Source organism: Sander vitreus, chromosome 14, assembly GCF_031162955.1.
Source record: "Sander vitreus isolate 19-12246 chromosome 14, sanVit1, whole genome shotgun sequence".
In the NCBI taxonomy this organism is placed as follows: domain Eukaryota; kingdom Metazoa; phylum Chordata; class Actinopteri; order Perciformes; family Percidae; genus Sander; species Sander vitreus.
This window is the reverse complement of record NC_135868.1, coordinates 8,609,278-8,635,627: the sequence shown is the minus strand read 5'-3', so window position 1 is coordinate 8,635,627 and position 26,350 is coordinate 8,609,278. Positions and strand designations below refer to the sequence as shown.

General features: G+C 41.5%; 1 protein-coding gene across 3 annotated transcripts in view; it reads left to right on the top strand.

The window, feature by feature from the left end:
• The first annotated feature begins 688 nt into the window (after positions 1-688).
• hivep1 (HIVEP zinc finger 1) overlaps positions 689-26,350 on the top strand; it is a 62,858-nt gene continuing 37,196 nt past the window's right edge. Inside the window, exons 1-2 of one of the 3 annotated variants that reach the window (XM_078266929.1) lie at positions 689-920; positions 3,276-3,407. In XM_078266929.1, the coding sequence (XP_078123055.1) occupies positions 3,368-3,407 (40 nt within the window). In that variant the 5' untranslated portion in view covers positions 689-920; positions 3,276-3,367. Of the gene's footprint in view, positions 921-1,721; positions 2,077-3,275; positions 3,408-26,350 lie in introns of those variants that run through there. The other 2 variants (XM_078266932.1, XM_078266930.1) reach the window with 2 other exon arrangements.

The following is a 26,350-nucleotide window of genomic DNA, read 5'->3' as shown; positions in this document are numbered from 1 at the left end:
TTTTGGTCCCGTGAGAAACAAAATAATTAGCTATATTTTATCCAGAAATTACAAGATAAACCTGAACTTGAAATGTACAAGCTCCCATACTTTAATTTTACTTTAAGTAGTCCCCTTGTGAATTAATCTGTTAACAAAAGTAAGCTACTTGGATTCTAAGCCTACTTGGGAAACTCAAATCCCCCTGAGTTAACCTATCTTTATTAACCACCATTATAGCAAATAAGGCCAAGCCGATGTAATTTACAGGTCAAGGGCATGATTATTTGGGATGACGAATCCCACAAATTAACATTTCCATTGGAATACTATTGAACTGAAGTTATTTGAGTGGATGTTTGCACCAATGGAGGCCACATTTTATCCATGTTTTCTATTATTAATTACCCCCACCTGGTGCAAGAGGACCCCAATGTTATGAGCCTGCTGCGGGTTTGTGTATGGGAAAGCCCGGTCGGTAGTGGCGGAGGGGCACAACGTGACCTGACAACAAGGAACCTCCGGGAAAACCGTCAGTTCTAAAGTATGTGCAGAAGCGAGGGTGGGTGGGGATCCGCCAGGGGGACTTACGACAAACGACACGACCTGCGGCTCCATTAGAAGCGTCTAGCAACGAATAATACAAAATCATCGCGGAAGGAACAGGAGGTGTAGCTTTACGCATACGGAGCAACACACGGGTGAAATTTTGGCATCGGTGTCATCGGCCTTACAGTGGTGGAGCAGCCGTCGCGAGCCTCCCGCTGCCCGCAGAGGACACCCTGTGGCTGGGAGGCGGAGACGGGACCCCCGTTGACGTCAGTGGGCCTGTCTGTTTCCTGCAATAGAAAGTGAGAGAGAAGGTGAAAGGAGAAAATACAGAGCTGTACCCCCCCCCCTGCTTCTCCTTACACTTAAAGGTGTGTTACAACCCTGCACCTGTGAGTATTAAAAGTCAGTTTGAGTGCGCTTGATTTGTGTTTCTGTGTGTTTTTGGAGCTGGAGCTGATGCCGGAGCGGGGTTCTGTCAATGTGATATAGGTCGCTCTCGGTAGCTGCAGCCTGAGAGAGTCGGACATGCTTTTATCAGTGTACGCTGTGTGTCTCGTCCGGGTTTAGCCTGTTGTGAACTTCAAAGGGTCCGTTAAGTCTAGTTTGTTTAGGTAGAGGCTGTTTGTTTTTTTTGCGCAGTATTGTTTTGGACTTATGCAGCAAACCGTGCTCGGAGGAGGCAACTTAAGCTCCCTGTGCTTCTCTACGTAACGCTCTTTGTTGCTCTTTTTGCACTGTAGGTAAGCCACAAGCTATCCCTGGGGTTTGTTCATGTGTTCACCGGCATCGCCAATGTTGCGATAAATGTGCATGTGTGACGGCGGAAGGTTTTTGGACGCGGCGGGGTTTTGTTGGATAAGGGGGAAGTATCCCATTCGAGCGCTGTTGCAGAGACAGCGAGGGGTTTTCCCTGGCTCCTCCCTCACTTACAGGGCGTTCACGTGTTGCAACAGGCACACAATACGCTAATTCCCACGCACTGTTTTTGCTGACTTCATTGCATGCCGTTAAAATCCCATTTAATTTTTTTCCTCCTGCTGTGATTGTCATAAGTGCACCCGATGAACCAGGCGCTCATCATCTCTCCTTGCAAAAAAAGCATGTGCATCACTCTATATTTATATGTTCTCATAATCGTATTAATTAGGCTATATCAAAACTCTCAGACACCGCCAATGCGTGACTTTGCGTACATTAACGCCGCTGCCGTCCCGCTTTTAACATAATGCTTCTGGTTGATCCTCAGGTGTGAACGGAAATCATCATTAGTCACCTGCAAGCGCATCCCAGCCTGCTTGTGTTAGGACATAGCGTTACAGCGCAGCTTTGGCTTAATCACCGGTAGGTTTTGTTTTTTCCTCGTGCAGTATCAGGGTGTTTCCTTAAATATCTGTGCACACACGCACGCGCGAACGCACATACAGAGTCACGCAGAGAGGCTGGCAGACGGACTGACAGACACGCCAGAGAAGATGTGCACGTCTCTCTTCTCCGCCTCATCGTCCGCACCGTAGATCCTGAACTGAAAAAAAAAATGCATCACAGGTGAGACGCTCTACATGTTTCTATCGTGTGACTTCAACCCGACCTGGATATGTTTTTAAGCGACCTGCTGCAGCCGTCGTGCACACTCTATACCTACATCCACCGTGAGATGATGTCATTGCACTAGCGCCACATGTAACAACTGTATGGAGCAAAATCATCACCCAGTTGTAGTAAGTGTTATGTAATATTGGTAAGGGGGGAAACAAAGGCTGATTCCTGAAGCACTGCTGCTCTCTGCAGCGCATTGCTCCCGCAGAAGGTAGAGGTGTTGTGGGTGACATGGTGGAGATGATGCAAGGGCAAGAAAGCTTATAAAATATGATTAAATTAGATATGTATTCATGATGTTGTGATTTTCTGTCTATGCAGAGGTGAGCTTTTCTTCTGCGGTGGTTTATGCACATCAGGGAGCTCACAAAAGCGTTTGCAGCTCTGTTGGTTTGACATCTTAGTAACGTTAACTTCTACACCCACCTTTTTTCCTCACCTAATTTGCATGAAACCTTTATTAAGCTTGTGATCCTTCATTTTGCAAAAGGGCATCAGAGTGAAAACAATTCCCCTGTGAAAGGTGGGTTCAGTCTTTTGATGATCTGCCTTTCTACAGTTATCTAACTTCAACAGGGAGATTTCTCAGATAGTAACCTCTGTGTGGCCGCCCAGCTGCCCAGAGCGTTCATCACCGGCACACACAGGACCTTATTGTTTGCATCATTCGTCATCTGCGCTGACATTCGTCAAAGCGAATAGCGGGCACCCTGTATCAGCCACTGACGTGTCAATCAGACGTTTCCCCATAAACAACCCCTGCTCCTCCACCTCTCTTGTCTTTTTGTTCAAGATCAGAGTGGCAGATGGCAGCTGCTGCAGAGGTTATATTGATATGGGGGAACACATTCACACCTCCTCCCACTGACAGCAGACAGTAGCCCGAGCTGCACTGCACATTATTACACAGCAGTTCAGAGTGGAGAGGCCTTGTTTGGGGCACCTGTTTAAGGAAAAAACTCAATCAGCGACTCTGTCCTGGACTCCCAGACAGCTGCCAGTGAGAGCAGAGGACTCTACCCACTGCAAGGCCTTATTGATCTGTGGGAGTTCATGTTTAGCTGATTCTGACTTAATATATATGTGTGTGTGTGTGTGTGTGTGTGTGTGTGTGTGTGTGTGTGTGTGTGTGTGTGTGTTTTCTGTAGATGTAACCAGACTGTGGCTCAGGAACCAACTCTTCTCAAGGTCCACAGTTAGAGTTTCCCCAAGATGCACCTGTGAACAGAGGGCGGAAAAGATGCCGCGCACCAAACAGCACAACCCGAAAAATTTAAAAGGTAAGTTCACCCTGCTGTGTTCTGCGTTTCCTGTCAGCTGGTGGATTTGTTGATTTGGAGGCCTAAAAGAGGAACTGCTCAGTTGTCTCTTCTGACCACAAAGTAATTGTATCACTTTATATTGTTGGTCTGAGATGTTTGGCTTAAAATAGTGTGATTATTTCATTCCTTATGTGTCCTGAAATACGATTACAGAAAGACTTGAGGTAAGGACTACAGTAGATAGAGTTTTGGTAAGAGCAGGTGGTCTTCTGTCTCTGTCATAGTGGTGGGTGAGATTGCCTTAAAGGGATGCCATGACATTGAAGGATCTATGAATGTCAATATGATGAAATACTGAGAAATACTTCATTGACTTTTGTTGAAACAAGTTGCCGTTTGTGTGGCGATGCTTGACCCTGCCAGTGTAGTTTCGGTTGTCCAGTGAAAACCATGCATCTCCAAATTTGGTGATTGTTTAATTTTTCACATTAACTGTTTTATGACTTAAGAGAAAAACCCTAATCCTAAAAGAATTAAAGATCAAATAGATTGCTGCTCTGTTACGAGCCATGTAGAGCTTTAAGATCATCTGGGACAGGTTTGTCCACGGTCCCCAGGATCAGAACCAAACATGCACACCAAGCATTTAGTTTCTATGCACCACAGATCTGGTATAAACTTCCAGAACACTTGAGGCCTGCCCCAAACCTTTTGTTCTTTTAAACCGAGGCTTAAAACTTATTGGTTTGCCACTGCTTTTCCGGTTGTAATACATTTTTATACTTCTATGCCTTTTTAAATCCTTTAAATCTACCGTGTTTTTTATTTGTATGAATTGTCTTTCTTACTGTTTTGTATGTTTATGCTTATGTAAAGCACTTTTGGTGCGTTCCGCACTGGGAACTCGGAAATTTCGATTTCCAACTTGAAATGTTAGGAGAACCTCACCAACCTCAGCATCACAACTCAACATGGTTGCTCCAAGCATCAACAGCAGTGAAAGCTGTATGTATATACTATTAAAGGTGCTCTAAGCGATGTTGGGTGACGGCACTTCTTGTTGATGTTCGAAGTATTTTCAAACAAAACGAGGCTAGCTCGCCCCTCCCTCCTCCTCATCCCGTCCCCTCTCCCTCCCTTCCGTGCTTCCGCGCACTAACCCCCCCCACCCCCCCCAACTTCTCCAAATACTTCTTGTCAGATATTGGCTGGAACGCTGGAAGACTGTTTGTTTGTTATGTTTCGTGGTGCAGGTTGGCATAGTTTGTTTTTGTTGGCGTTTGTGGAGCCTGGGCTGTCTACAGAGATCGTGTTTTTTTACAGTGTGTTCAGGGGACAGGCAGCTCGCGGATAGTGAGGAGATGTTTGCTGTATGTGACAAAAATGTTGTAGTCTAAAAGTGTGACATCGCTTAGAGCACCTTTTAATTAGCACTTCTGTCTTATTTGTGCTTCATTAATTCGTCGTACACACAGTACTATCTACCTCTACAGTCTTCTATCTGTGGACATGTTAATACATTTGCACGCACAAAATAAAGCATAGTGCGTTATCAACTGGTATTGCTAACCTGGCTGGAGCCCCTTGCCAAATATAATGTTTTTCCGACTTGTTACTGGAGCGAGGTGAACTCGTGGGCGACGTCATTCCCAGTTCCAACCTCCAACTTCCGAGGTAAATGGAACGCAGCACTTGATTTGCCTTTGTGTCTGAAATGTGCTATATAAATAAACCTGCCTTGCCTAGGTTATCTAAAAAAAATGCATCAAGACGTAGCTAACAGCAGATCTGTTCTTCTTTTGGAGATGCATGGTTTTCACAGGACAGCGATTCTTGTGTGATCTTTGGCTTTCTTTGTACTCAACCGGTTGCTTCTGCTTCAGATGGACTTCTTATGGAGTGTTCTTACACTGACTGCATGTTGCTATGCCTTGTTGTTGATGTGACCTTTTTACAGCGTAACCAAACTATTTTCACACCACTGAAGTTGCTCCCTTTGTTGGAGTCAACCAGCGTCACCCGATTGGTCCTTTCTCTCCCAATTCGGCTTCTTTTTATTTTGATTAAATATGTCAAAACGGTTCGGTTTGGATTTTTTCCCTGATTAAAAGTGAAAGACTTTAAGTTTAATGCTGCATTCATGTGCTCCTCAGATGGTCCCATTTCCCGATTTGGGAAATCATTCTTCCGACTTCGGTGTTCATTAAGTGGTTATGTAAGAAAACGCTACAAGATGCTACAGACGCTACAAAGCTGGTTGCTCAGAGCGTCCCAGACTGGTTGCTGCACCAGTACATTCCATAACCATTCAAATATTGCTTTACCTGACTTGTTATCAAGGTTAATGCAAATTAATAACTTTTCTAACTGATCTAGGTCACTCTACGTGGACAGCAACGGTTACAACCTAATACCATATTACAAATGACTTGAGCAAAAAATATATGCAATACGTCAGTTAATAAAAAGTTTCTTACCATCAACCCAACATTTACTTTCGTCTGCTATGTATCTGGGTAATATGACGCTAACTCTGCAAGTGGTGTACCAAAAATGTCTCTGATTTTCCAAGTTGTTGTTCGCAGTCGGGAACACATTTTTCGACACCACACGAGTGCAGCATATGAAGAACAGGAACATTAACTGGGCAAATGACAACATTATTCAGAGACTTGGTGGAGATGCTTTTTTCCTGGCTTGAAAACGTGTTTTCCTTGTTGTTACTTCACTTTGATGTTTGCCCTTCACTGTGCAGAATGATATATGTGCAGTTAGAAGCCTGTTTTCACATCAGTCTACTGAAGGGAAGAAGGTTCCCCTTACTTAATCTGAGTTTAACAGGTGAATGTGTGCATGTGGTTTAGGAGCCAATCATGGTTCATTATTCTACACTTTTCAGTGAAGTAAGAGACATATTGTGTCCAGCAGTTAAACTTTTTGAACATTATTTGCATTTTCATAGATAATAGATGTTATCAATGAGGGAGAAGGAGTCGATCTAATTCAATGTGTTTTGTGGAAAAATATTGGACACAAATTATAATTCTCCCCGTGGACGGGGATCTTTGATATAGTAGGGGCGTTTTTGTGTGTTATTATAATAGAATTTCATCATAACACACATTTCATCAAAAGAAAAAAAAAAAGTTTACAATTTCATACAGTACATACATTTGTTGGACGAACATAATAATCCTCCAATCCGAAGAAAAAAATTGGGTGTGTAAGGTTCTAATCCGGCTGCTTTTTCTCTGTGGGTCAAATCTGGCAACACTGGAGCCAAAATAAATCAACATTATAACTGTGGCATTATTGTGAACAATGTGATGTGGTACACGTCTACTCTTGTCATATCTGCATCTCTCAACATGTTGCTGAGTCTGTGGCTGCATTGTGTGTGTTTGATTTCCCTCAGTGGCGATCATATTGTCTCATATCTGATGAGACCAACATGTTAAACGAAGACGCATTTATTCAAACAGTATTTGTTGTGAATGAATGTGACGCTGTGAGTGAGAAAATGGGACACTTTGTGAGATGAGACGGATCCTCGAGCAGCAGAAAACACTTGGATATAATCTGACAAGAATCCAACAGAATGCAGCAAAAGTACATATTGAAGAGAACAGAGTTGACATAGTGAAGATACTGCATCTTCCCATGCTAACACAGAACACCAATTGGCTTGAAGGATTTCTTGTTATGTTGAGTATTGACAGATTTACGTGTCAACAGACGTTTGCAGTTCACAGATCTACGAATTTGCAGCGTTACATGCTGGGTGTGAAAATGTGCATCTCTGCCATTCCCCAGCAGCAGATTTTCTCATGTCTGTGAGCAGCAAGCCAGAGTCCCTCTGTTTATTTATCATATAAACACTTCCTGTGCTTTCCGTTTCATTCAGATTACTTGGCCAAACAACATAAATAATTAAGTTTTAGAACAGTAAATTACATCGCCCAACAGAGGACGATAGGAGCGGCGGCCAATACTTGATTCTATTTTTAATGGTGACTGTTCCCTCGCTGCCCGTGGTGCAGACAATAGAGCTGCAGCTGCTGCAGTGTTTTGGGATTTTGTTGTACTTGAGGGTAAAAGATCTAGATGTGAAAGGAGTATATTTGACAGTAGTTTGATTGGTATTGAAGGCCCTTAATTCAGGGGCGGGTTTAGAGACTTTTTCTCAGCAATAATAAACTGCACATTATTAAGAGTTACATTGTTTATTCAGGGTAATAAATGAATTCCAAATGAGTAACAACCTATTTAAGATTATTGTTTGGGCATTTTTAGGTCTTTATTGACAGAACAGCTGACTAAGTGAAAGGGGGGGGGGGAGAGCAACAAAGGGCCGCAGGTCGGAGTCGAACCAGGGCCCGCTGCTCGAGGAGTAAACCTCTGTATATGGCCCGCTCTACCAACTGAGCTATCCGGGCGCCCCAACCTATTCTAATATGAAATAAAATCAATAAATAGGTGATATTTGGAAATCCAAATATTCTACAGCCATGGACATATTATGAGACAACAGGCCCCTGGCCACAGACACAGACCTGTACAAGGCCCCCCACCCTTCCTACATAGGAGCAAGACCCCCAGAAACAAAGAGGTTCTTTGTATCGTAGGCTCTCTGTACTCGTTTTGTGTGTGTCTGTTTGTTTTGCATCATTTTGTAGTCGTTTTGTTGCTCTTTGTGGTCATTTTGTGTCCTTTTGCAGCCTTCCCTCTGGTCCCGCCCCCGGCCTTAATTGTGATTTATCAGCTAAAGAATTACATTTAAAGGCAGTTGAAGCAGCAACGGTCTCTCATTTAAATACAGTACAGTGTCTTAGAGGTGTGATCTTGAACTCGATGTAACTTGCCATCTCCGGTTCTGGTGAAATGACTCAACATGTTGTGGGGAGTACCCAGTTCACTTCCTCATCATCTGATAACTTGAGACATTTGTTTGGCTTCTTGTTTTGCCTTCTGACCTCTCCTCCCGGGCCTGCACTCAAGGCTTTCCCTTCATCAGACAGGAAATGATAATTGCATGGCATGCTATCACATGCTTAAACTCTGCCGTAGAGAACGTCTTTCCTAGGAACTCGCCTCATACTGCCCTGAAGCTGTCACGCAGTGATTCGTAATGCCTAAGACTTGCTTTTAAAACTCTGTGCTTGAAGCTTATTGAGCCTTTTAACACTGTATTTCAATTGCTTCACAACATAGCAGTAATTAATCTCAGCACCGATGCAAACATGGTATTTACTTCAGAGTTTTGGCTGGATGATGGGAAGCCTCGTCTCTTCTCGGGTCATTTCTGCCTCAGAGGCTTGGCAGCAGTCTGACTATATTAAAGAAAATTTCGCTCTCGTTCGACTGAAATTTGACCTGACGCTCCTTGTCCTGTCATGGGACACAAAGAATGAATTGTTTTATTGACAGCTTCCTGACGGGGCTGCACTGCTGACATCTATCAGGTGAATTCAAGGCACCACGGCCTTCTTGTATGACGGTACGAGTACAAGCTTGTTGTCTCATCAAAACTTGATATGAGCCATGATAAGATATTACCTTCATTTTCGTTTAGTGTGAATGTTTTGTGACTTATTGAATGCAATTTTGCATTATTTTAGTAAGTGTTAACTTTATTGAATCCAAGTGTCAGTATAGTTATAATCTAATACTGTGCAATTCAACAGCCCTGCAATAAATCTGTCCTGTAAGAAGCTTACTGTTTCTGTTGGCGTTGTGGGACAGTGTTGTTAATTAATACTAGTACTAAAAACTCTTCATTACTTTTCTAAGTTATATTTCAGTTGCTGTTGTATTGGACTAAATTATTTAAAGGGAACGGATATTTAAAAAACCTCAGGAACGGCTTCGAATTTTTCATGGCTAAAGTATATTTTATAAATGTAGTTTTTCCTTTCTCAGGTTTAGGGCCGGTCCGTTGTATAAGCAAACAGCTTCTTAAATAGGACTGGGCATCGAGAACCGGTTCCAACTTGGAATGGTTTCAATGGTTCCGATTGCAATGGAATCGTATTTTATTGGAATCGTTTGAAAAATGTGGTTTTGGATCTGATCATCGGTTCCAAATTTAAGTTTAAAGTCCAATTTTTGGTTTCCATAGTGCCACCGTGCTTCCAGCAAATCTTCACATTGGAAAAACTTGAACCAGAGAGTTGTCTTTGGGCATTTCTGCTTGAAAAGTGATTTAAATGATGACTCAGTTATTAACATTCCTGCAGATTAGGTTTCAACTGTTCAGCTGTTTTTTGGTATTTTACATTTTGTGTACATTTTTATGTAACCATAATACTATAAATTCATTCATTGAAAAAAGTAATGGGTTATTCACAGATGTATATGATCTTAGTCACTGTGGCAGAGATTAATTGTTAATTCAACTCTGTAGTACATTTTCAGGTCTGTACTGCATTAAATGCAGGCGACTGAATGTTCGAAAACATTATTCTGATTTCATTATATACATAATGATTAGCAAATGTATGCAAAATCACATTGAGAAAAGTATAGACAAGCTAAGATGACTATACAATAAATGACGATATGATTCTGCTGAAAGTTGATAAATCATAATTTTGGTTTATTACCGACATTCATAAAAAATGCCTTCTGTGTAGCTGAACTGGTGACTCTGTGTTTAAATGGAGAAATGAACACAACATGAACAGATCAATACAAACGTCAGAGAGGAAGGAACTGTGAATCTGTTGTGACAAATCTTCCGGAAAGCATTCCAGCCTGTGTTTTTATCTGAATCATAATAAACCATCACACACTGTATACAGTAACTAAAGGAATTGTCCGCTGTTTTAGGCTGCGTACTCGGTTATCTTCTGATCCTCTTTGTAAAGAAAGAAAGAAAAAACGCATAGAGACGCTCAATAAATCATTTACCCTCGAGGGGCATTTCATGTCATTCATTTATTCATTCATAAAACTTGACAGCTTAACAAAGGAATGTTGAACAGGATGAAATGCATAAACGGTGACGGTTTCACTCACTTAAATCTTAATTTTACAAATGTGTTATGAACCTTTTTTAATGACATTTATTTTGCAGCAAGTGCTCTGATTTCTAACCGGTAAGTCAGTATGTGCTCCTGTGTTTGAGTCCTATGACGCAGTTTGTGGGCAACAAAGAAGGAAGTGAGGAATTCCTGTCCCCCTCCTTTAGTCTTTGTTTACTTTTCTCAAACAGCTGGGGTCTCACTTTTAAACATGGCGTACGCACAAAACGGGGCTGAAAAAGGTGATTTATAAAAAACAAACTTGACGGCAGAATGTGCGGTTGCCACACAAACTCTGACCCGTGCGTCCGCTCATTTTGGAGACAATGGGAATTGGCGACGCAGATGGTGAGGTGGTGAACTAAAGTTAGACTGCAGAAAGTAAATGTGGGAATAACGATTACTCGTAGTATTTTCAAGTATTGATGTCTCACACACATTTCTTCACTCTATATCATCCACGTTGTCATGAAGATTAAATCCAGCAGTGTTATTTGCGCTTGTACTGAGTGATACTTGTTCCACAAACACCTTGTAAAATCCAACTCAAATCTTAAATCAAAATTTGTTCTTAATGTTTAATCGGCACTGTCTCACCGTCACATTGTCCGCTACGGAGCACAGGAGGATGAGGAGCACAGGAGGATGAGACGGCCCGACTCCATGGAATACAGGATAGCATCAAATACCCTAGCATTAGATAACTGCAGAACACAGTGATAACTAAATATCTGTCTTTAATACTGTGCATATATCATCAAATGTCAAAGTCTGGAAATACAGCCGTTAAGCTCTCGCGCAATCGTTACACTTAATGTCCTCGTTATCGGTCCGAACTTTAATACTGACAAAACCTGCATGAAGAAAAGTGTGTTTGCCTATTACACTTTCGTCTTCAAATTGTATCTCGGGGTGGGGGATACCACTAGTTGATACTGTGATTTTGGCAAGGTGTGCACAATCACAAATTGTCGTAAACATAAATACTGCGGTGACCTCCGTGCGTAATGCTGCATGATGGCACTGCTGGCCCTGCAGGAGGACTACGGCAATGGAAGAAACAGAAGAGAGAGAGGCTTCAGGGACCACGACGATGACTGGCTAATATGCCGATTTAAATTCCCTAAAGCTGTGCTCTTGGATCTGTGTACTGAATTGGGTCCAGTAGACAGGGCAACGCACCGGAACCGTGCCATCCCGGTCCAAATAAAAGTCCTCGCCACTCTGGGGGCAACCGGCTGACAGAAATGGCAGACAGCTAAGTGTTTTAATAATAAAATATTATATATAATCTTCAACTTTATCGCTAAGGCTTGTTTGGATATAATATATAGTTCTGTTAAATCTTATCATATAGGTTTGGTATATCAAAGCTGTCCCTGAATGCTAGCCTTTTTGGAAGGTATTTTTAATATAGGTAGTCTATACATCAGGTTTACCTACACCAGGGGTGACCACACTTTTTCATCTTGCGAACTACTTTTAAAATGACCAAGTCAAAATGATCTACCCACTATAAAAATGCAAAACATATATTTATTTATACATATATTATTTATAAATATATTGAAAGTTCTTTATATGTACAATATAAGTTGGTGTACCTTGCATAACTGCATGAACCCATATTGCACAATACAACTCTGTAAATTTTTTTTGTCATCACCTCACTCTGATGACGTGCACCGAATGGAATCAGCCAGGGATGCATAGTCTGGACAGTAGCTACTGATAGCCAGCCTCAAGCACATTTCCAAATGATCATCAGTCATGGTGGAACGGTATTTGGACTTAATAATCTTCATGTGGGGAAAGGCTGACTCACATAAAGAAGTGGAGCCGAATAATGCAGTCAAGGAGGTAGCACATTTCCTCATGTTGGGGTACTTTTCCTCTGTGAGTAAGTTCCAAAACTGTCCATGAGCCCTGGACTCAATGTCAGCTTGTAGTGTCAGGATCTCCTCCTCCACTCCAGACGAGTTCAGGTGAAACAGTGTTGCAATTTTTGATGCAAGTAAATCAACCTCAGCATCTTTCCGAAAAGGGTAGCAGATGAATGTATCGACTGGCTCCAATAAAGCAAAGTCTTGAAACCGTTTGTTAAAGTCTGACAGTTTTCAATCTGCTCTATGTAGCGTCTGCTGTCAAGTTGCGCACACGCCTTCCCTTGCGTCTCCAGTTCTGATACAAGGTTGTGGAAGTTTGCCAAATCATGGTGCTGCAGCTTTGAGCACAGATGTTGCATTTTTTGTTTGAACGCATTAACTGAGCTGATCATATTGACCACTGTTTTGTCTTTTCCTTGCAGCTCAACATTGTCATTCAACATGTTGGTCAGATCGGTTCAAAATGCTAAGTCTAGTAGCCACTGATCGTCATTTAGTTGGTTGTATTCTGCATGTTTAGATACAAGGAAAAACTCTTTAATCTCCGGACAGAGCTCTTGAAATCTTTTCAGGAATTTCCCTCGACTAAGCCTTCTTACGTCAGTGTGTAGCAACAATTCAGTGTGGTCGCAGTCCGCCTTCTCCAGATGCACAAGGAACAGTCGTCTTTGAAGAGATCTGGCGCGAATAGAACAGGCGATCTTCGTTGCCACATCTATTATCGCTTTCATGTTGAGCATTTTTACGCATAACGCTTGTTGGTGTATTATGCAGTGGTAATTGAGGAAGTCGGGAAAGGCGTCATCCTCCCTGCTCTTGGAAATAAATCCATTCGAGCGGCCAACCATCGCGGGAGCACCGTCCGTGGTGATGGACACCAATTTGCACCCTGGGAGCTGAGTTATCTTAATAAAGTGGACTGAAAAATGTCCTCTCCCCGTGTGTGTTCTTTCATGGACAGTACTGTTAACAGCTCCTCTTTTGCAGTCATATCGGAATACACCATACGAATAAAAATGCACAACTGGGCTGTGTCACTCAAGTCTGTAGACTCGTCCAATTGCAGTGAGAAACACTCGTAGTCCGCGATATTCCTCCGAAGTTTCTTGGTCACATCCTAGGCCATTGCTTCACAGCACCGTGTAACTGTACTTCTTGACAGCTGGAGAGTTGATACTATCTGATTTGTTTTTAAAGTCTTGAAACAACGATTCAGCCGCTTCAACGAATGCTTCTTTTATCATCTCTCCGTCTTGGAAGGATTTCTTGTGTTTAACGATGACGTGACTCACCCGGAACGATGCTTTGGAGGCGGTCTTCGCTTTTGTGGTAAGCTGTGAGAAAAAAGCCTGCTGTCACGACAACTGGGATTTCAGTTCTTTCACCTTTCTCCTTCTCAGTTCGCTTTTCGGAGGGAAGTCAGTGTCGTAGCTTTTATGAACAGTCCGAAAATGCTGCTCCACATTTCTCTTCTTCGGAATAGCAATGGTAGATATGCAGATGAGGCAAACGCACTTCGAATAGGACATTGTGAAAAATAAGGCCTCCTCCCATTCTGTATGGAAGTGGTAGGTTTTTGTCTTCTTACTTGGTCCAGCTCCCTCACTCATTTTTATACCCTTTCTTAAGTTTAGTAGAAATAACTTAGGCTATTAACTGGGCAACTTGATAGCTTGCTGGAATTTTGCTGCTGTTGCACATGCATGCTGACCCGTGTGTCAGATAGGCCTGGCAAACACGATTCCTTTTAAGGATTCGGGTTATTCTGAGTCACTCGCTAAACTGATCCGGGTTGTGCGAGTCACTTGAGTCACTTGAGTCAGTATTGTATGCTACATCCAAGGCAAGCTTTTGATTTGGATAAAATGCCATGTTTTCATTTTGAATCTTTTAATTTTGTTTGGAAAACGTTATATCCATGAATGTAAATGGTCTGAAAGAAAACCGAATATTCATTTAAAAATGACATGAAATTATATTTTGAAACTTTAATAGGACTGACAAATAAGAAAGCCATCCGGACTCTGAACATTCACAATGACTTACAACCTCTTTAATGTAAATTCCATGCGCCCCTTTTTCATGTATGTATGTATGTATGTATGCATTTAATGTTTTCAATGTGTATGTGTATTTGTAATTGAATAATAAAGTTTTTTTGAAGACAAAAAAAACATGAGTTGTCGGCGAGGTGAGGTTAAGGCCTGTCTGCCTGCCCTAATTGCATTTTAACATACTACATTTATACACTAAACCTACAGTAGGCCTAGCTAGGCTACGTGCAGAACATTGTATGTTATTTCAGAAGTGAAAGAATGGCTTTTGTTGTTGATTTGCTGAGCTTGAGGAGAGACTTCACTCGCTCGCTATGCTCGCTCGTCTGAATCAGATCCACTCATAACAACGTAGCCGGCTGATACGCGGGATTGACTGACTCCCGCGAGAACTCACAAGTCATCAACAACTCATGAGTCATCGAGGACTTGTGAGTTGTCGGCAACTCATGAGTTGTCTGCGAGCCGAGCCAGCCGAGGCGAGCTTGTAATGTTTTGGACTGTCTGCTCGACCTAATTGCATTTAACATACTACATTTATACACCAAAACCTACAGTAGGCCTAGCTAGGCTACGTGCAGAACATTTTATGTTATTTCCAAAGTGAAAGAATGGCTTTTGTTGTGGATTTGGAGTGGCTCTGAGTCTGCGGGTCGGGACTGTCTCTCTGCTTACTCAGGCGCTTGAGTTGACTTGTGGAGTTGCTGTTGTGTACGAAATTGTAAGTTATAAAGCTTTTTGCAGCTAAGATGGCTAGCATAGTAGAAGCTAATGTTGCAAGAGGTTTGTGTGTGGCGCTGTTATCATTTTAGAATGAATTGTAGTAGGACTCAACTGAACCGGGTTAATGATACTAGAGACTCGCGATTTGTGAGTCAATTTAAAGACTTGGGTTAAAGATCCGAGATCCGAGTGTCAGAAAAGATCAGACATTAGACTAGTTGTCCTGTATGTCAATGAAGTGATAAATGTCATAGTGAGGATGGATGATAGGCTGACGTCTATTTCCTTTCTTTTTTTTTTTTTAATGCCATGCGATCTACCCACACTACCTTTGCGATCGACCGGTAGATCGCGATCGACGTAATGGGCACCCCTGACCTACACTGTGCAAGAACAGGCCGAAATTATAATTCAATTTGCAGCAATTCCCGAGCGTCTGAGAAGTTTTTAGCTTTTTCCCCGCCAGTCGTCATGATTCAGCGTAAAGAACAACTGTCAGGTCATTAACATACTGATCAGCATTCATGAGGCGCTTTGCTTTGACTATTTATGGTTAAAATTGGGCGTGTACAGGGCTATAAGAGGCTGATTCACATACGTACACTTGTGGGTAATCTGTGATTTATAAAGGGAACATTGCTTACAGATGTGCATATGCACGGTTTTATAAATCAGAATTTTTTTTGGCTTACGCCATTTTTGGCTTTTGGGCGTACGGACACTTTTAGTAAGGATCCTACGCACATTTTATAAATGAGACCCCTGGTCTCTAAGCAGGAATACACAGTGGTTTCCCCTTCAGACAGACTCGCTCTCTCTGTGGACTGCAGCTGAAATACACATAATACTCACTGCTGCCAGGCAAACTGTGAAGTAATATAATAGGTTTTCTTAATGTGTACAGTAGAAACTAAAACCAATCAAAAAGTTAGTTTATTCAGACTGAACTGTGTCGTTCCAACTACAAGATTTTTTTTGTATCAGTGTTTCTCAGTGAGTAAATCTGTATTGTACTATCTGTAGTGCACATTTTTCGTACTTTAGTATTTTGTTTGCACGCTACTTTCTCCCACCACTGGTGTGTTCATCCAGACGGTGCCTTCAGTGGCTACGTGGAGTTTGTCAGCGGTCTGTGTGGCGTTTTTTTTTTTTGAAGTGCCCCTGAAAATGCCCAGACTTGTTAGCAACACCAGTGTTTATAGAACTGACTCTTGCATTCCTCTTGTCTTATAAAAAAGGCTCCTCGCCCCAAAGCCCTACAGGTCTTTAGTGGAGAACATGCTGCTTGATAAATGGTGAACTGCAATGAAAAGGGGTACATTTAACAAGGTGGAAAATGTTTACCTTGTAAAGCAGATGCAGGGACATGGAGATGGAGTTTTTCATCCCTCCAACATCACTGTGCTGACAAGGATGTTTATGAAGGAAATAAAGTTTGTGTTTTATTACATTAATGCTGATGGCTGCTTAATGTTTGGATTTATTTTTGCTTTAAGCAGGCGCAAAATTGCCTTCACGAGCCAAAATGTGAAAGGACACAGTTCAGATTTCCATGGTGTTTTTCACCGCCTCAGTAGTTTGCAACAAACTGACAACAGTTTCCTGTTAATGATCAACCGTGCTTCTGACCTCAGTGCTGACTGTGGTTAAATATCCATGGTCCGAATAAACTGCACTGATCGGAGTTATACACTAACCCAGAGACGTCCAGACCCCGTTTTGTTGGTGAGTCGGGCTTCTCTGGCCCTCGTTTTGAGCTTAATTTAACCCTCAGAATTGTCTCAAAATAAAGGTCAGAGAGGTTTATGAGGCTCTTCTGTAAACTCTTTGCCCCAGCCTTGTGCTTTGTCTTTAACCTGCTATAAAGTTCCTTTCCAAACCCTTTTAATCTCCTTGTCAGATCCACGATCAGGGTCTCCTGCATAGCACACCACTGCTTCAGCAACCAGCTTTGTAGAAAAAAAGACTGTACATCATGAGTCCTCTCTAAAATGCTTTACGCCAAGATATTGGCATATACTGTATATATTCATGGTGTCTGTTATGACTTCTGTGCTTATTTGGTCAACAGTTTTATCAAAAAGAAGAGATGTAAGTTTTTATTTATTTCTCTGCAGACACAATGTGCCCTAAAGTTTCTCTTCTCGTTATTAAATGAGTGTAATTAGTGTACTATCTTTTTCTGCAATCACTGAAAGTTATGCATAGTGCCACTTTAATTCTAGTGGACACAAAAATAATACAAAATATAATCAACCAATAAATTATGATTTATTATTATTATAGGTTAAGATCAAACTTTAATGATTCCCAGGGGTACATTCACAAGTTACCCAGCAGAATATAAAGACATTTTTGTTATATGAAACATATATAAATAAATACAAATTAGCTCCACATTTACCAGCTGCAACATTAGAGTGATGAACACATTAATGCATCAACAATCATAATCCAATAATATATATTATTCTGAACAGTGTCATTCTGCATAATGAGTACTTCTACTTTTGATACTTTATGTATATTTTGATGCTAATACTTTTAGTGCACTTTTACTTAATTTAAATGCACTGTGGCATTGCTACTTTTATTTGAAAAAGTCTGAGTACTTCTTCCACCACTTTCTGAGTGTAAGCTAGTTAGCCTAGCTTGCTAGCTTATGCGTCTCCTAGCAACACCGGCCCTCAAATGTCAATTGACCGTGAAAGTTAAAATAAAAAAATGATTATATTGTCTTTTGATTTTAGATTTACTTCTGTAAAAAGTTCATAAGAAAATTTGAGTGTGCTGTAAGGTATTGAGCATGACTCAACTTTTACTGTACTGTAATTGCAATTACTTTTTAGGATTTTAAAACTAGTAAATGCCTCAGGGGTGCAGAGAAAGAGTTAACATCTTGGCCCGAGCAAATGGATTTTTACATGTTGTGTCATGCTCAGGCAGCCAAACCAGTGTTTCCGTACGGTCCCTTCAAATTACAGTGTGTTCGAATACAGCAAGATTCACACAAAGGGAACTTCTCTCCCTGAGGCAGGAATAAACCAGGGTTTTAGCAACAGTAACTACAACAGACGGGCTGAAACTAGTTTGGGGATGTCTGTTTGAATTAGTGGTAACACCGGAGAAGCTTTCACTTTAACAGAGAGGCAGCGCTGGGCTAGGCAGGGAGGAATCTTTATCACCATATTTTGTGTGAATGAAATTGAATATGGTGAAAAGAAACTCACTATGCCATCCTGAAATATCTATTCCTTCTCATTAATGGAGGAATACAAGCATATACTTGAATATTTTTTCAGTGTGTGCTGATTTTAATGGTTCAGACATTCTGGAGAATACATTTTTAATGATGGAAAATGTGATTATCAGGGACTTGTGCCCTTTGTCCATTTAGTGTGAACTCTTAAGTGTGAGGTGTATCTAAAAAATGCCGATGTTTTTATCACCTCGGGTCATTTGCTAAGTGGAGGGTAGTTGCTCCCTGACTAATCTGCCCTCAAGGTAACAAGTACACTGTGGTGGTAAAAGAGAGGAACCTCCCCAACACCTGGCAACATCTGGTTTACGAGAAAGCAATTTGTGATTTGGCTAATTTGTAATGGATTTCAGACGGCAGCTTGTTGATGTATGTAACAGCCAGTCAAATGTTTACAATGTTCTCCCTGTAAATTCAGAAAGTATTATACATGAAGTAGAATAGATTAAGACATTTTTTTAATGAATTATAAGAGCTACAACAATTAGTCATTTAATTAATTTGATCGATGGAAATCCATTAAAATTAATCAGGAACTATTTCCATAATCGATTTAAGTCATTTTTCAAGAAAAACTTGTTCTCAAAGCCTTAGAAAAAATTATAACTTTGTGTTTTGGACTATGAGTTGGGCAAAACATAAACGTTGATGGTGCTGAGTACTTTTACTTTTGGTACTTTAATATGTAACAGATTTTCCTAACAAACAATGTATAGACTAATACAGAAGTAATCCTCTACATCATCACTTATGACCCACTAAAAGTGTGTGGCGGTGTCTGTATCTGCAGAGATCCTGCTCTCTGCCTGGGTTTTCTCTTTTTCTTCGGGATGTTTTGGGGCGTCAACAAAAAGCCTTTGGGCCCCATGTTGGTGTGTAATCCCCTGCCAATTACAGCTCACAGGTTGTGCAGCCCATTCTCTACACATCAGACTACTGCTGCAGTGTTTATACATTAGCCTCGGCTAACAGTATATTTTCCTCAGCTCACCTTAATCCCTGTGATTTCAGCCTGCATACACGTTTTTAATATTGTTGAAACAAAGCAGCTAATATTGACAGCAAAAGCAACAAGTTAGCAGACGGCCGCTACTGCACCTTTACCTAATGCACACGTGTGTGTGTGTGTGTGTGTGTGTGTGTGTGTGTGTGCGCGCGCATGTGTGCGCGCAACGCCTTGCTCTCAGTGAAACACGAAGATCAAAGGAGAGAAGAGAAAGACAGCAGACTGCAATAAAGACTCTCACCATGAACTGAGCTGAAATGGAAACAGCAGCATGTCTTTCGGTTAAATTAAAGGCAATAATTTATGATTCTGTTATTCTACAGTATGGGGGGGGGGGGAAGCCAGCCCTGTTAATTACTGCACTGCATCGGTCAACCAGTAAATCCTATATGACTTAACTGAATAAATGTTCAATTTAAACAATTTATAATCAAATATAACAGCTAAATTCACTTGTAATGTGTCTTTACATTGTAGCTCCTGTGAGGCGACAACATGATGCTTTGGAGTGAAGCAAAAATGCTAAAATGTATGTTGTTCAAACCTTAAACTAACTATTAATTGCATTATCGATTATTCTGCTGAGTATTTTCGTGATTAATCGTTTAGGTTTTAGAATGTCGGTTGGACAAAAAAACATTTTCACCTTTTGATAGACCAAAGATCTTTAGTTCACAAACCCACAAGACAAAAAAAATATTTAAATTCTCTCCCACCACGGTTTTTCCTCCCACCTCACCTAAAACCATTTGCTGTGTGCAGACTCTGTTTGAATGTATGTCAAACTCTGTCTGTTTATGAGACGTTGGTGACTAATACCACAGCTAACACCACCCGCCTGCTTGTGTAGAAAAGGTTGTGCGTGTGTGTGTGTTTCAACTGTGTGCATGTTTGTGTGTTTATTCGTTTAAGGCGTGCACCTTCTCATTTTGCGCTGCAAGCGTCCTCTCTGTGGAGGCAGAGATGCACAAAATGTTCTACAAATGATCAAGGCATCCTTCATTAACAGCCTGCCAAAGCCTGTTTACCTGTTGCTGCTCGTGCGTTAGTATCTCGCCACCCACTCAGCCATTTACGTATGGCCTCCTGAAGACAGATGACCTGATTGTTTACAGCTTTGTGTGTGTGTCTTCATCTTGTGTCAGTAACAAGGACTGCTGCCCAATCAGTCATATTATTGGGCTTAAACTTTTCAAACTGAAGCATTAGTGAAGGGCTCAGGCAGGCCGAGTTAAATTGGAGCTAACGAACAGTGACCTTCTCGTACTTGTTAGTACCTTTTCCCTCCACAGGTGAGCTTTTGCGGCCCGTGGAGCCACTTCCTGGAAACTTTGTTGAGCACATTGATGTTGGCAACTCAGAAAGGTGAGCGTCTGAGCGGGAATGACGGAAAAAAAAACACAGGGTGGGGGCCAGCAGGATTTGCTTCTGCTCACGTCAGCACAGAGACCCAGAACGGTGGAAGAAATTCTACCGGCGGTGGTGAAGCAGGAGCGATGCCGAGGCTGGATGTCACATTATTTGGAGATGTGCTGAGGACACATTGAGGGGGTGGAGAGCTCCTGTACGCACTGAAGATGTATGTCATCTGCAGAGAAATGCCCAAACAAAACCTGCCTCTGTTAGACGGGGGCTGCTGATTCCCAGGGGGTCATTTTTATGATTGTGGGGAAAATGTGACGCCAGTTAAGCTGCAGGAGTTTAAAAAAATCAAATAAAAAAACCTTTGGAAAAACTCAAATTTGGAGAAAAAAAAAAGAAAAGAAGTGAACGTCTGCAAGCCGGAAACCCTTAAAAGGGATGTTGTGTGGGGGCGCTTTTCTGTGTGCGTGTGCAGCTGTGTGTGTGCGTGTGCGTGCGTGCGCAGAGCTGGCATTGCTTAATGGTTTGCACACGCAAAGCCCAATGTAGGGGTTGCCAGGGAAACAGAGCAGCATGAGTCTCGGTCTGCAGGTGCTGTTCCTTGTGTCCTCATGCTGAAACCTCCTACGAATGTGCAGGGAGGGGTAACAAGACGGAGGAGGGCAGAAAAGCATTCTGGGGGGAGAAAAGCTCAGAAAACTGGTAGAAAAATAGCTGATACAGATACACAGCAAGTGCCAAATATTCTCAGTTTTCAGCTTCTCAGATGTGAGGATTTGCTACTGTTATTTTTCATTTTACGTTGTAAGATGAATATATTTGTGTTTTGGACTTTTGCTTGAATAAAAAGACATTTGAGGAAGTCACCTTGGGCTTTTGATGGGAACTTTTTCACATACAAAAACCTCGTTCTACCACAGTAAAAATCTGACCAGCATTCCCTCTCTTTATCTAGCAGAACTCGTAGCATACGACATTTGAGCTAATAGAAATGAAAAAGTCCCAATTTCAGGGACAGAAGATGTAAAATAGCCTCCAGGTGAATTCTGGCACATTTTACTTTCATGTATTATTAGTAGGGCGGTCAAACGATTACATTTTCTTAATCGCGATTAATCGTTGAATTTCTATAGTTAATCGTGATTAATCGCATGTTTTATCACATGATTAAAATTGTATTATTTTGCATTTCAGAACTGTTTTTAAGTACATATTAACAATGGAAAGCCATTCTTACCGTTGTATCTTGATTGGGAATCAAATGAATGCAAAGAAAGTTACTTTATGAACTTGATTTTAAGATTTGTATTTGTTTATTATATATTTAATCTAGTCACATATTTGAATTTAACAACAACTTTGAATGCACCACAAGGCTGTAAATTACCAGTTTCATTGAACGCACCGTCTGTGTTTTTCCGACAACAGTAGCTGCAGATTGTTACATCCCGGTGTTGAATTCTCTACAGTGAAATACAGTCACACTTTACACCGTTTAGCGTTAGCTGTCAGCATTGTAACCGTGTTTAATCCAGCTACTAGCTAGCGGTAGGCTAACGTTAGCTGCTGTTGAGTGTTAACTAGTGTCATGTGCAGCGATGTTTCTGTTTCCTGTAACGTCTGTTTCAGAGCAGTGCAGGCATATCAGTGGCACCGGAATGAGGCACCGAAATCCGCGTTGCTATTTCTGCAGCAGCAGGATGTGTTACGAGAAAGTAGCCTACGACAAAATAGTAGCCTGTTAGGCACGACGCAAAGCCGAGTGAAGTGAAAATAAATTAATAAATGGCGGCATACGATTAAAAAAATTAACGCATTATGCTCGACCCTTAATCGCATCGCGATTAATGCTGACAGCCCTAATTATTAGTGTGCATTGTCCCTGATAAATAAACCTGAAATAAATATTTAAGTGCTTGTAACATGTTTATAAAATGTATCTGCTGATTTGGAGCATTGAGATAAAGCCGCTAGAAGAGGGCGCAGAGAGATGGCGTAATTAAAAGAGCAGTAGTCAAACCTCAAACGACTGACAATGTTGTGGAAAACATGATGGAAATATGGCATTTATGTATATATTCTGTTTGTCTTATTTTGAGGAAAGTTACATCGCTCATCGAGCCACAGATTTTAAGTTTTCATCTGCTGTCATTTTTCTCTTTGGTGGATATTTCAGCCTAATGCTTTATGTACAACATGATCTATTCACTCAGTCTGTTTCCATTGCTCTTGTTGCATTTTGCTTTTCTCAATACACTTTTCCACCTCAACCAATCTTAAAAACGTTTCATAAAACGTAAAAGACACGTATGTCGGAATGACAAAACGCCAGCACTGCATCAGCTTAATGTTGTGTATTCCACGGCTGGAAAAGGGGCTTAAATTGAGGATGGTAACCAAAGTCATGCTCTCAGAGAGGGTTTGAAGGAAAAAGAAGAAGCTGCTCTAAGAGGAGAGCAGGGCAACAATACTGTCAATTCAACCCGAGTACCTGGCAGAGAGCGGGGCAGTGAGGTTTGAGGGATGAAATGGCGGAATGTGTGGTTGTCAGTTAAATCTGGTGTTCTCTCTCCTGTCCTCTGACTGACAAGCCCGGAGGTACATTCAGACATTCCTAGCTGGTTCAAAAACTCCTCTGTGAATCCCCCTCTCTGCTCTCTGCTCGTCATCCTTTTTCCAGTCCGTGTCTGTCTGGTCCAGTCAGGCTGCGATCACATCATGCATTGATTCATAAGGCCGTTAGGAGAGCTGCTGACTCTCCGATTTCCCTTACATACGTTTATGAAGCTGCTCTGCTATTAGCATTAATGGGAGCAGTTTGCTGCAGCGACATAATAGCTCATAATTAATTCAATGTCAGTGTCTTAATTCTGCTCACGGCGTCTGGGACGTTAACCCTGATGTATTTTCTTCAGTGATAACACACGTTATGCTGAATTTAAGATCATAAATTACATTCAAGTTTCAGTTTGAGTCTAGTCAGCCTTCAGGGGACCTTCAGGGGGAAGAGTCCTCTGCAGCTATTCCCAGCAGATGTTGAGGGCAGGTGGGCAGATGGGTGAGAAGGCAGAGGTTAGCTGTGTGTTTTCCTTTAAGGTCAGGCCGTGGGCTGTATTTATCAACAGTGACACTTGCTGTTTCTCTGCTGCGTGGGACATCTGCCATCATCGCTGCAGCGCAGCAGCCAATCAGAGCACGGCGGTGTCAGGTCACATGCATCAGGCGGGGCAATGACTATCTAGTAACCATCAGGCCTCGTGTGAATAGAAACTGTTGCTTTGCTTACAGGCAACAAACTGAAGCATACCCCTACATAACACTTCACTGTCAGGAGACGTGTTAATTTGCTTTCTTAAAAATCTCCACACAGCACTTCTCTGCACCAGTGGAGATCATCCCGTCGCCTCACTGCGTGTTTCAAGCGTTGACTTTTCTTTTTGTCATTTAAACATTTTGTGATCTGTGGAGAAGCTCAGAGGGGAAAATTGGAAAAGTGCTGTGCATTTAGCAGCAAAACAAGCAATTTGAAATGATTAGAGAAAATTGCAGCAAGCCTTTTGTGGTGTGCAGTGAAGGATATTCTGTTTGTTGACACAACACTTCTGAGACAATAGTTTCGGATGGTAGTGCTAAGGAAACATTGTTTTTCACTTTGGACACAAGGCTAGCTTTTCCCCCTGCTCCCAGTCTTTATGCTAAGCTAAGCTAACCTCGATGTGACTCCAGAGGCCTGTACTACGAATCAAGATCAACATGCCCTGGATTTATTTGTTACCCGGCTTCACCTAACCTAACAACCAGAGCTACATATTTTACATAAGAAGAGCAAACTATAATACTACATAAATATGAAGAACACAGACACGGTTTTTCAGGCAAAACGCAATACAGTCGCTGCTTCCTAAAACAGGAAGTAACGCTGGCAAAGAAATAGCCAACGCTGTTATGCATGAATCACAACGCTTATTAATATCACTTCCTCATCAGTCAGAACCAAGATCTGACCATAATTACACTTGTGCTTTCCATAAACTGTCGTTGCTTTAGCCTAGTATTTCAGTTGCAACCCTGGCAGTGGGAAGCCATCGTGAGAGCAAATAAAAATATAAAAACATAATTCAAACTGATGTGCGCATTGGCAACACACGCCTCAAGAAGACGACAAATAACCTATACGTAATTCCCTCTGCTGAAAATCTATATCTTTCATAAAAATACCCATCAGGGAATGTTAACGGGGTTGTCGGTCTCTAAAATGTTTTAACACCTCTCTCTCTCTCACTCTCTCTCTCTCTCTCTCTCTCTCTCTCTCTCTCTCTCTCTCTCTCTCTCTCTCTCTCTCTCTCTCTCTCTCTCTCTCTCTCTCTCTCTCTCCGCACCGAGCTCCGCCTGATCTTCTAAGAACGGTGACGCCGTTATCAAGCGAGTATTGATTAGTCAGTAGGCGGTGCTTTAACACCGGTTGATCTCTAATCTCCAACATAACCTGCTCCCGACCAGGTTAGGCGTTCAGCATGAGTTACCACGGCGATTTAACCCAGTAACAAGTGATCCACCGTTGTGATACCCAAAACCCTGGGTTGAACCTGAAGTTACCTCGTTAACGCCAAATTTTGCTTCGTAGTACGAAGTCTGTACTCAATAAGTAAGCCTGCTTTTTACATGAAAATATCTCATTCGACAACTTACAGCTGTGCCGATTTATATTATTTAATGCAATTTTTCATTAATCGATTAATTGTTTTGTCTCTAAAATGTAAAAATAACCATCATAGTTTCAAATGTTTGATTTTGTCCGACCAACAGTCCCAAACTCAAATATAATCAATTTACAAAGTTTTAAAACCGAGAAAGCCACAAAACTTTTTTTTGAGAAGCTGGAACCAGTTAATGTTTGACTTTCTATACTTGATAAATGACTTCATAAGTAAACGATTACCAAAATAGACTAATTTATTGATTAATAGTTTGAACAACATTGTTTGAGAAAAATAAATATATATATATATATATATATATATATATATATATATATATATATATATAAAATAAATATTTAACAAAAAAAGCTCCAATCTCTCAAATGTTTCTTAAAATGTTGTCTTAACACTTATAAAATACGGCCTAAAACGTGAACATTTTAAATGGAATCTTGAAGTATCTGGTCAAAGAATAAGCTACTTCTACGAACATTCATGTTAATGTTCACTCAGTCTGAGGACTCGCACAGGCTTCTGTAGTCTGTCAGCATAAAGCAGGATGCTGAATAATGGAGCTGAAAGCGATTTAACTCCAGACTGTGGGCGTTTTACAGGAATCAGTGGACCCTTTGCATGTCCGCAAATCACTTCCCTCTGTTGAGCCTCTTAAAGAAAGCCAGGGGCCCCGCCTCATATCAAGAGGCCCATTCATAAACTCTTTGTTTTGTTTTCTTGCTGCTTGCCATCAGCAGGAAATGTGTTGTTTCATCTTTGCGGTTTGTGTGTTTGTAAGTTATTGACTGAGCGAGGATTCGGAGGAGTTGGAGGAAGTGAGTGTTGTGTGCCCTGAAGAGTCTGTCAGTGTCAGGGGAAGGGGAGCACAGGGGTGAGGAGTTCGTCCTTGACTGCCCAGGACCCTGCGGTCTGGGTGGGTCGATGGTGAAAGATT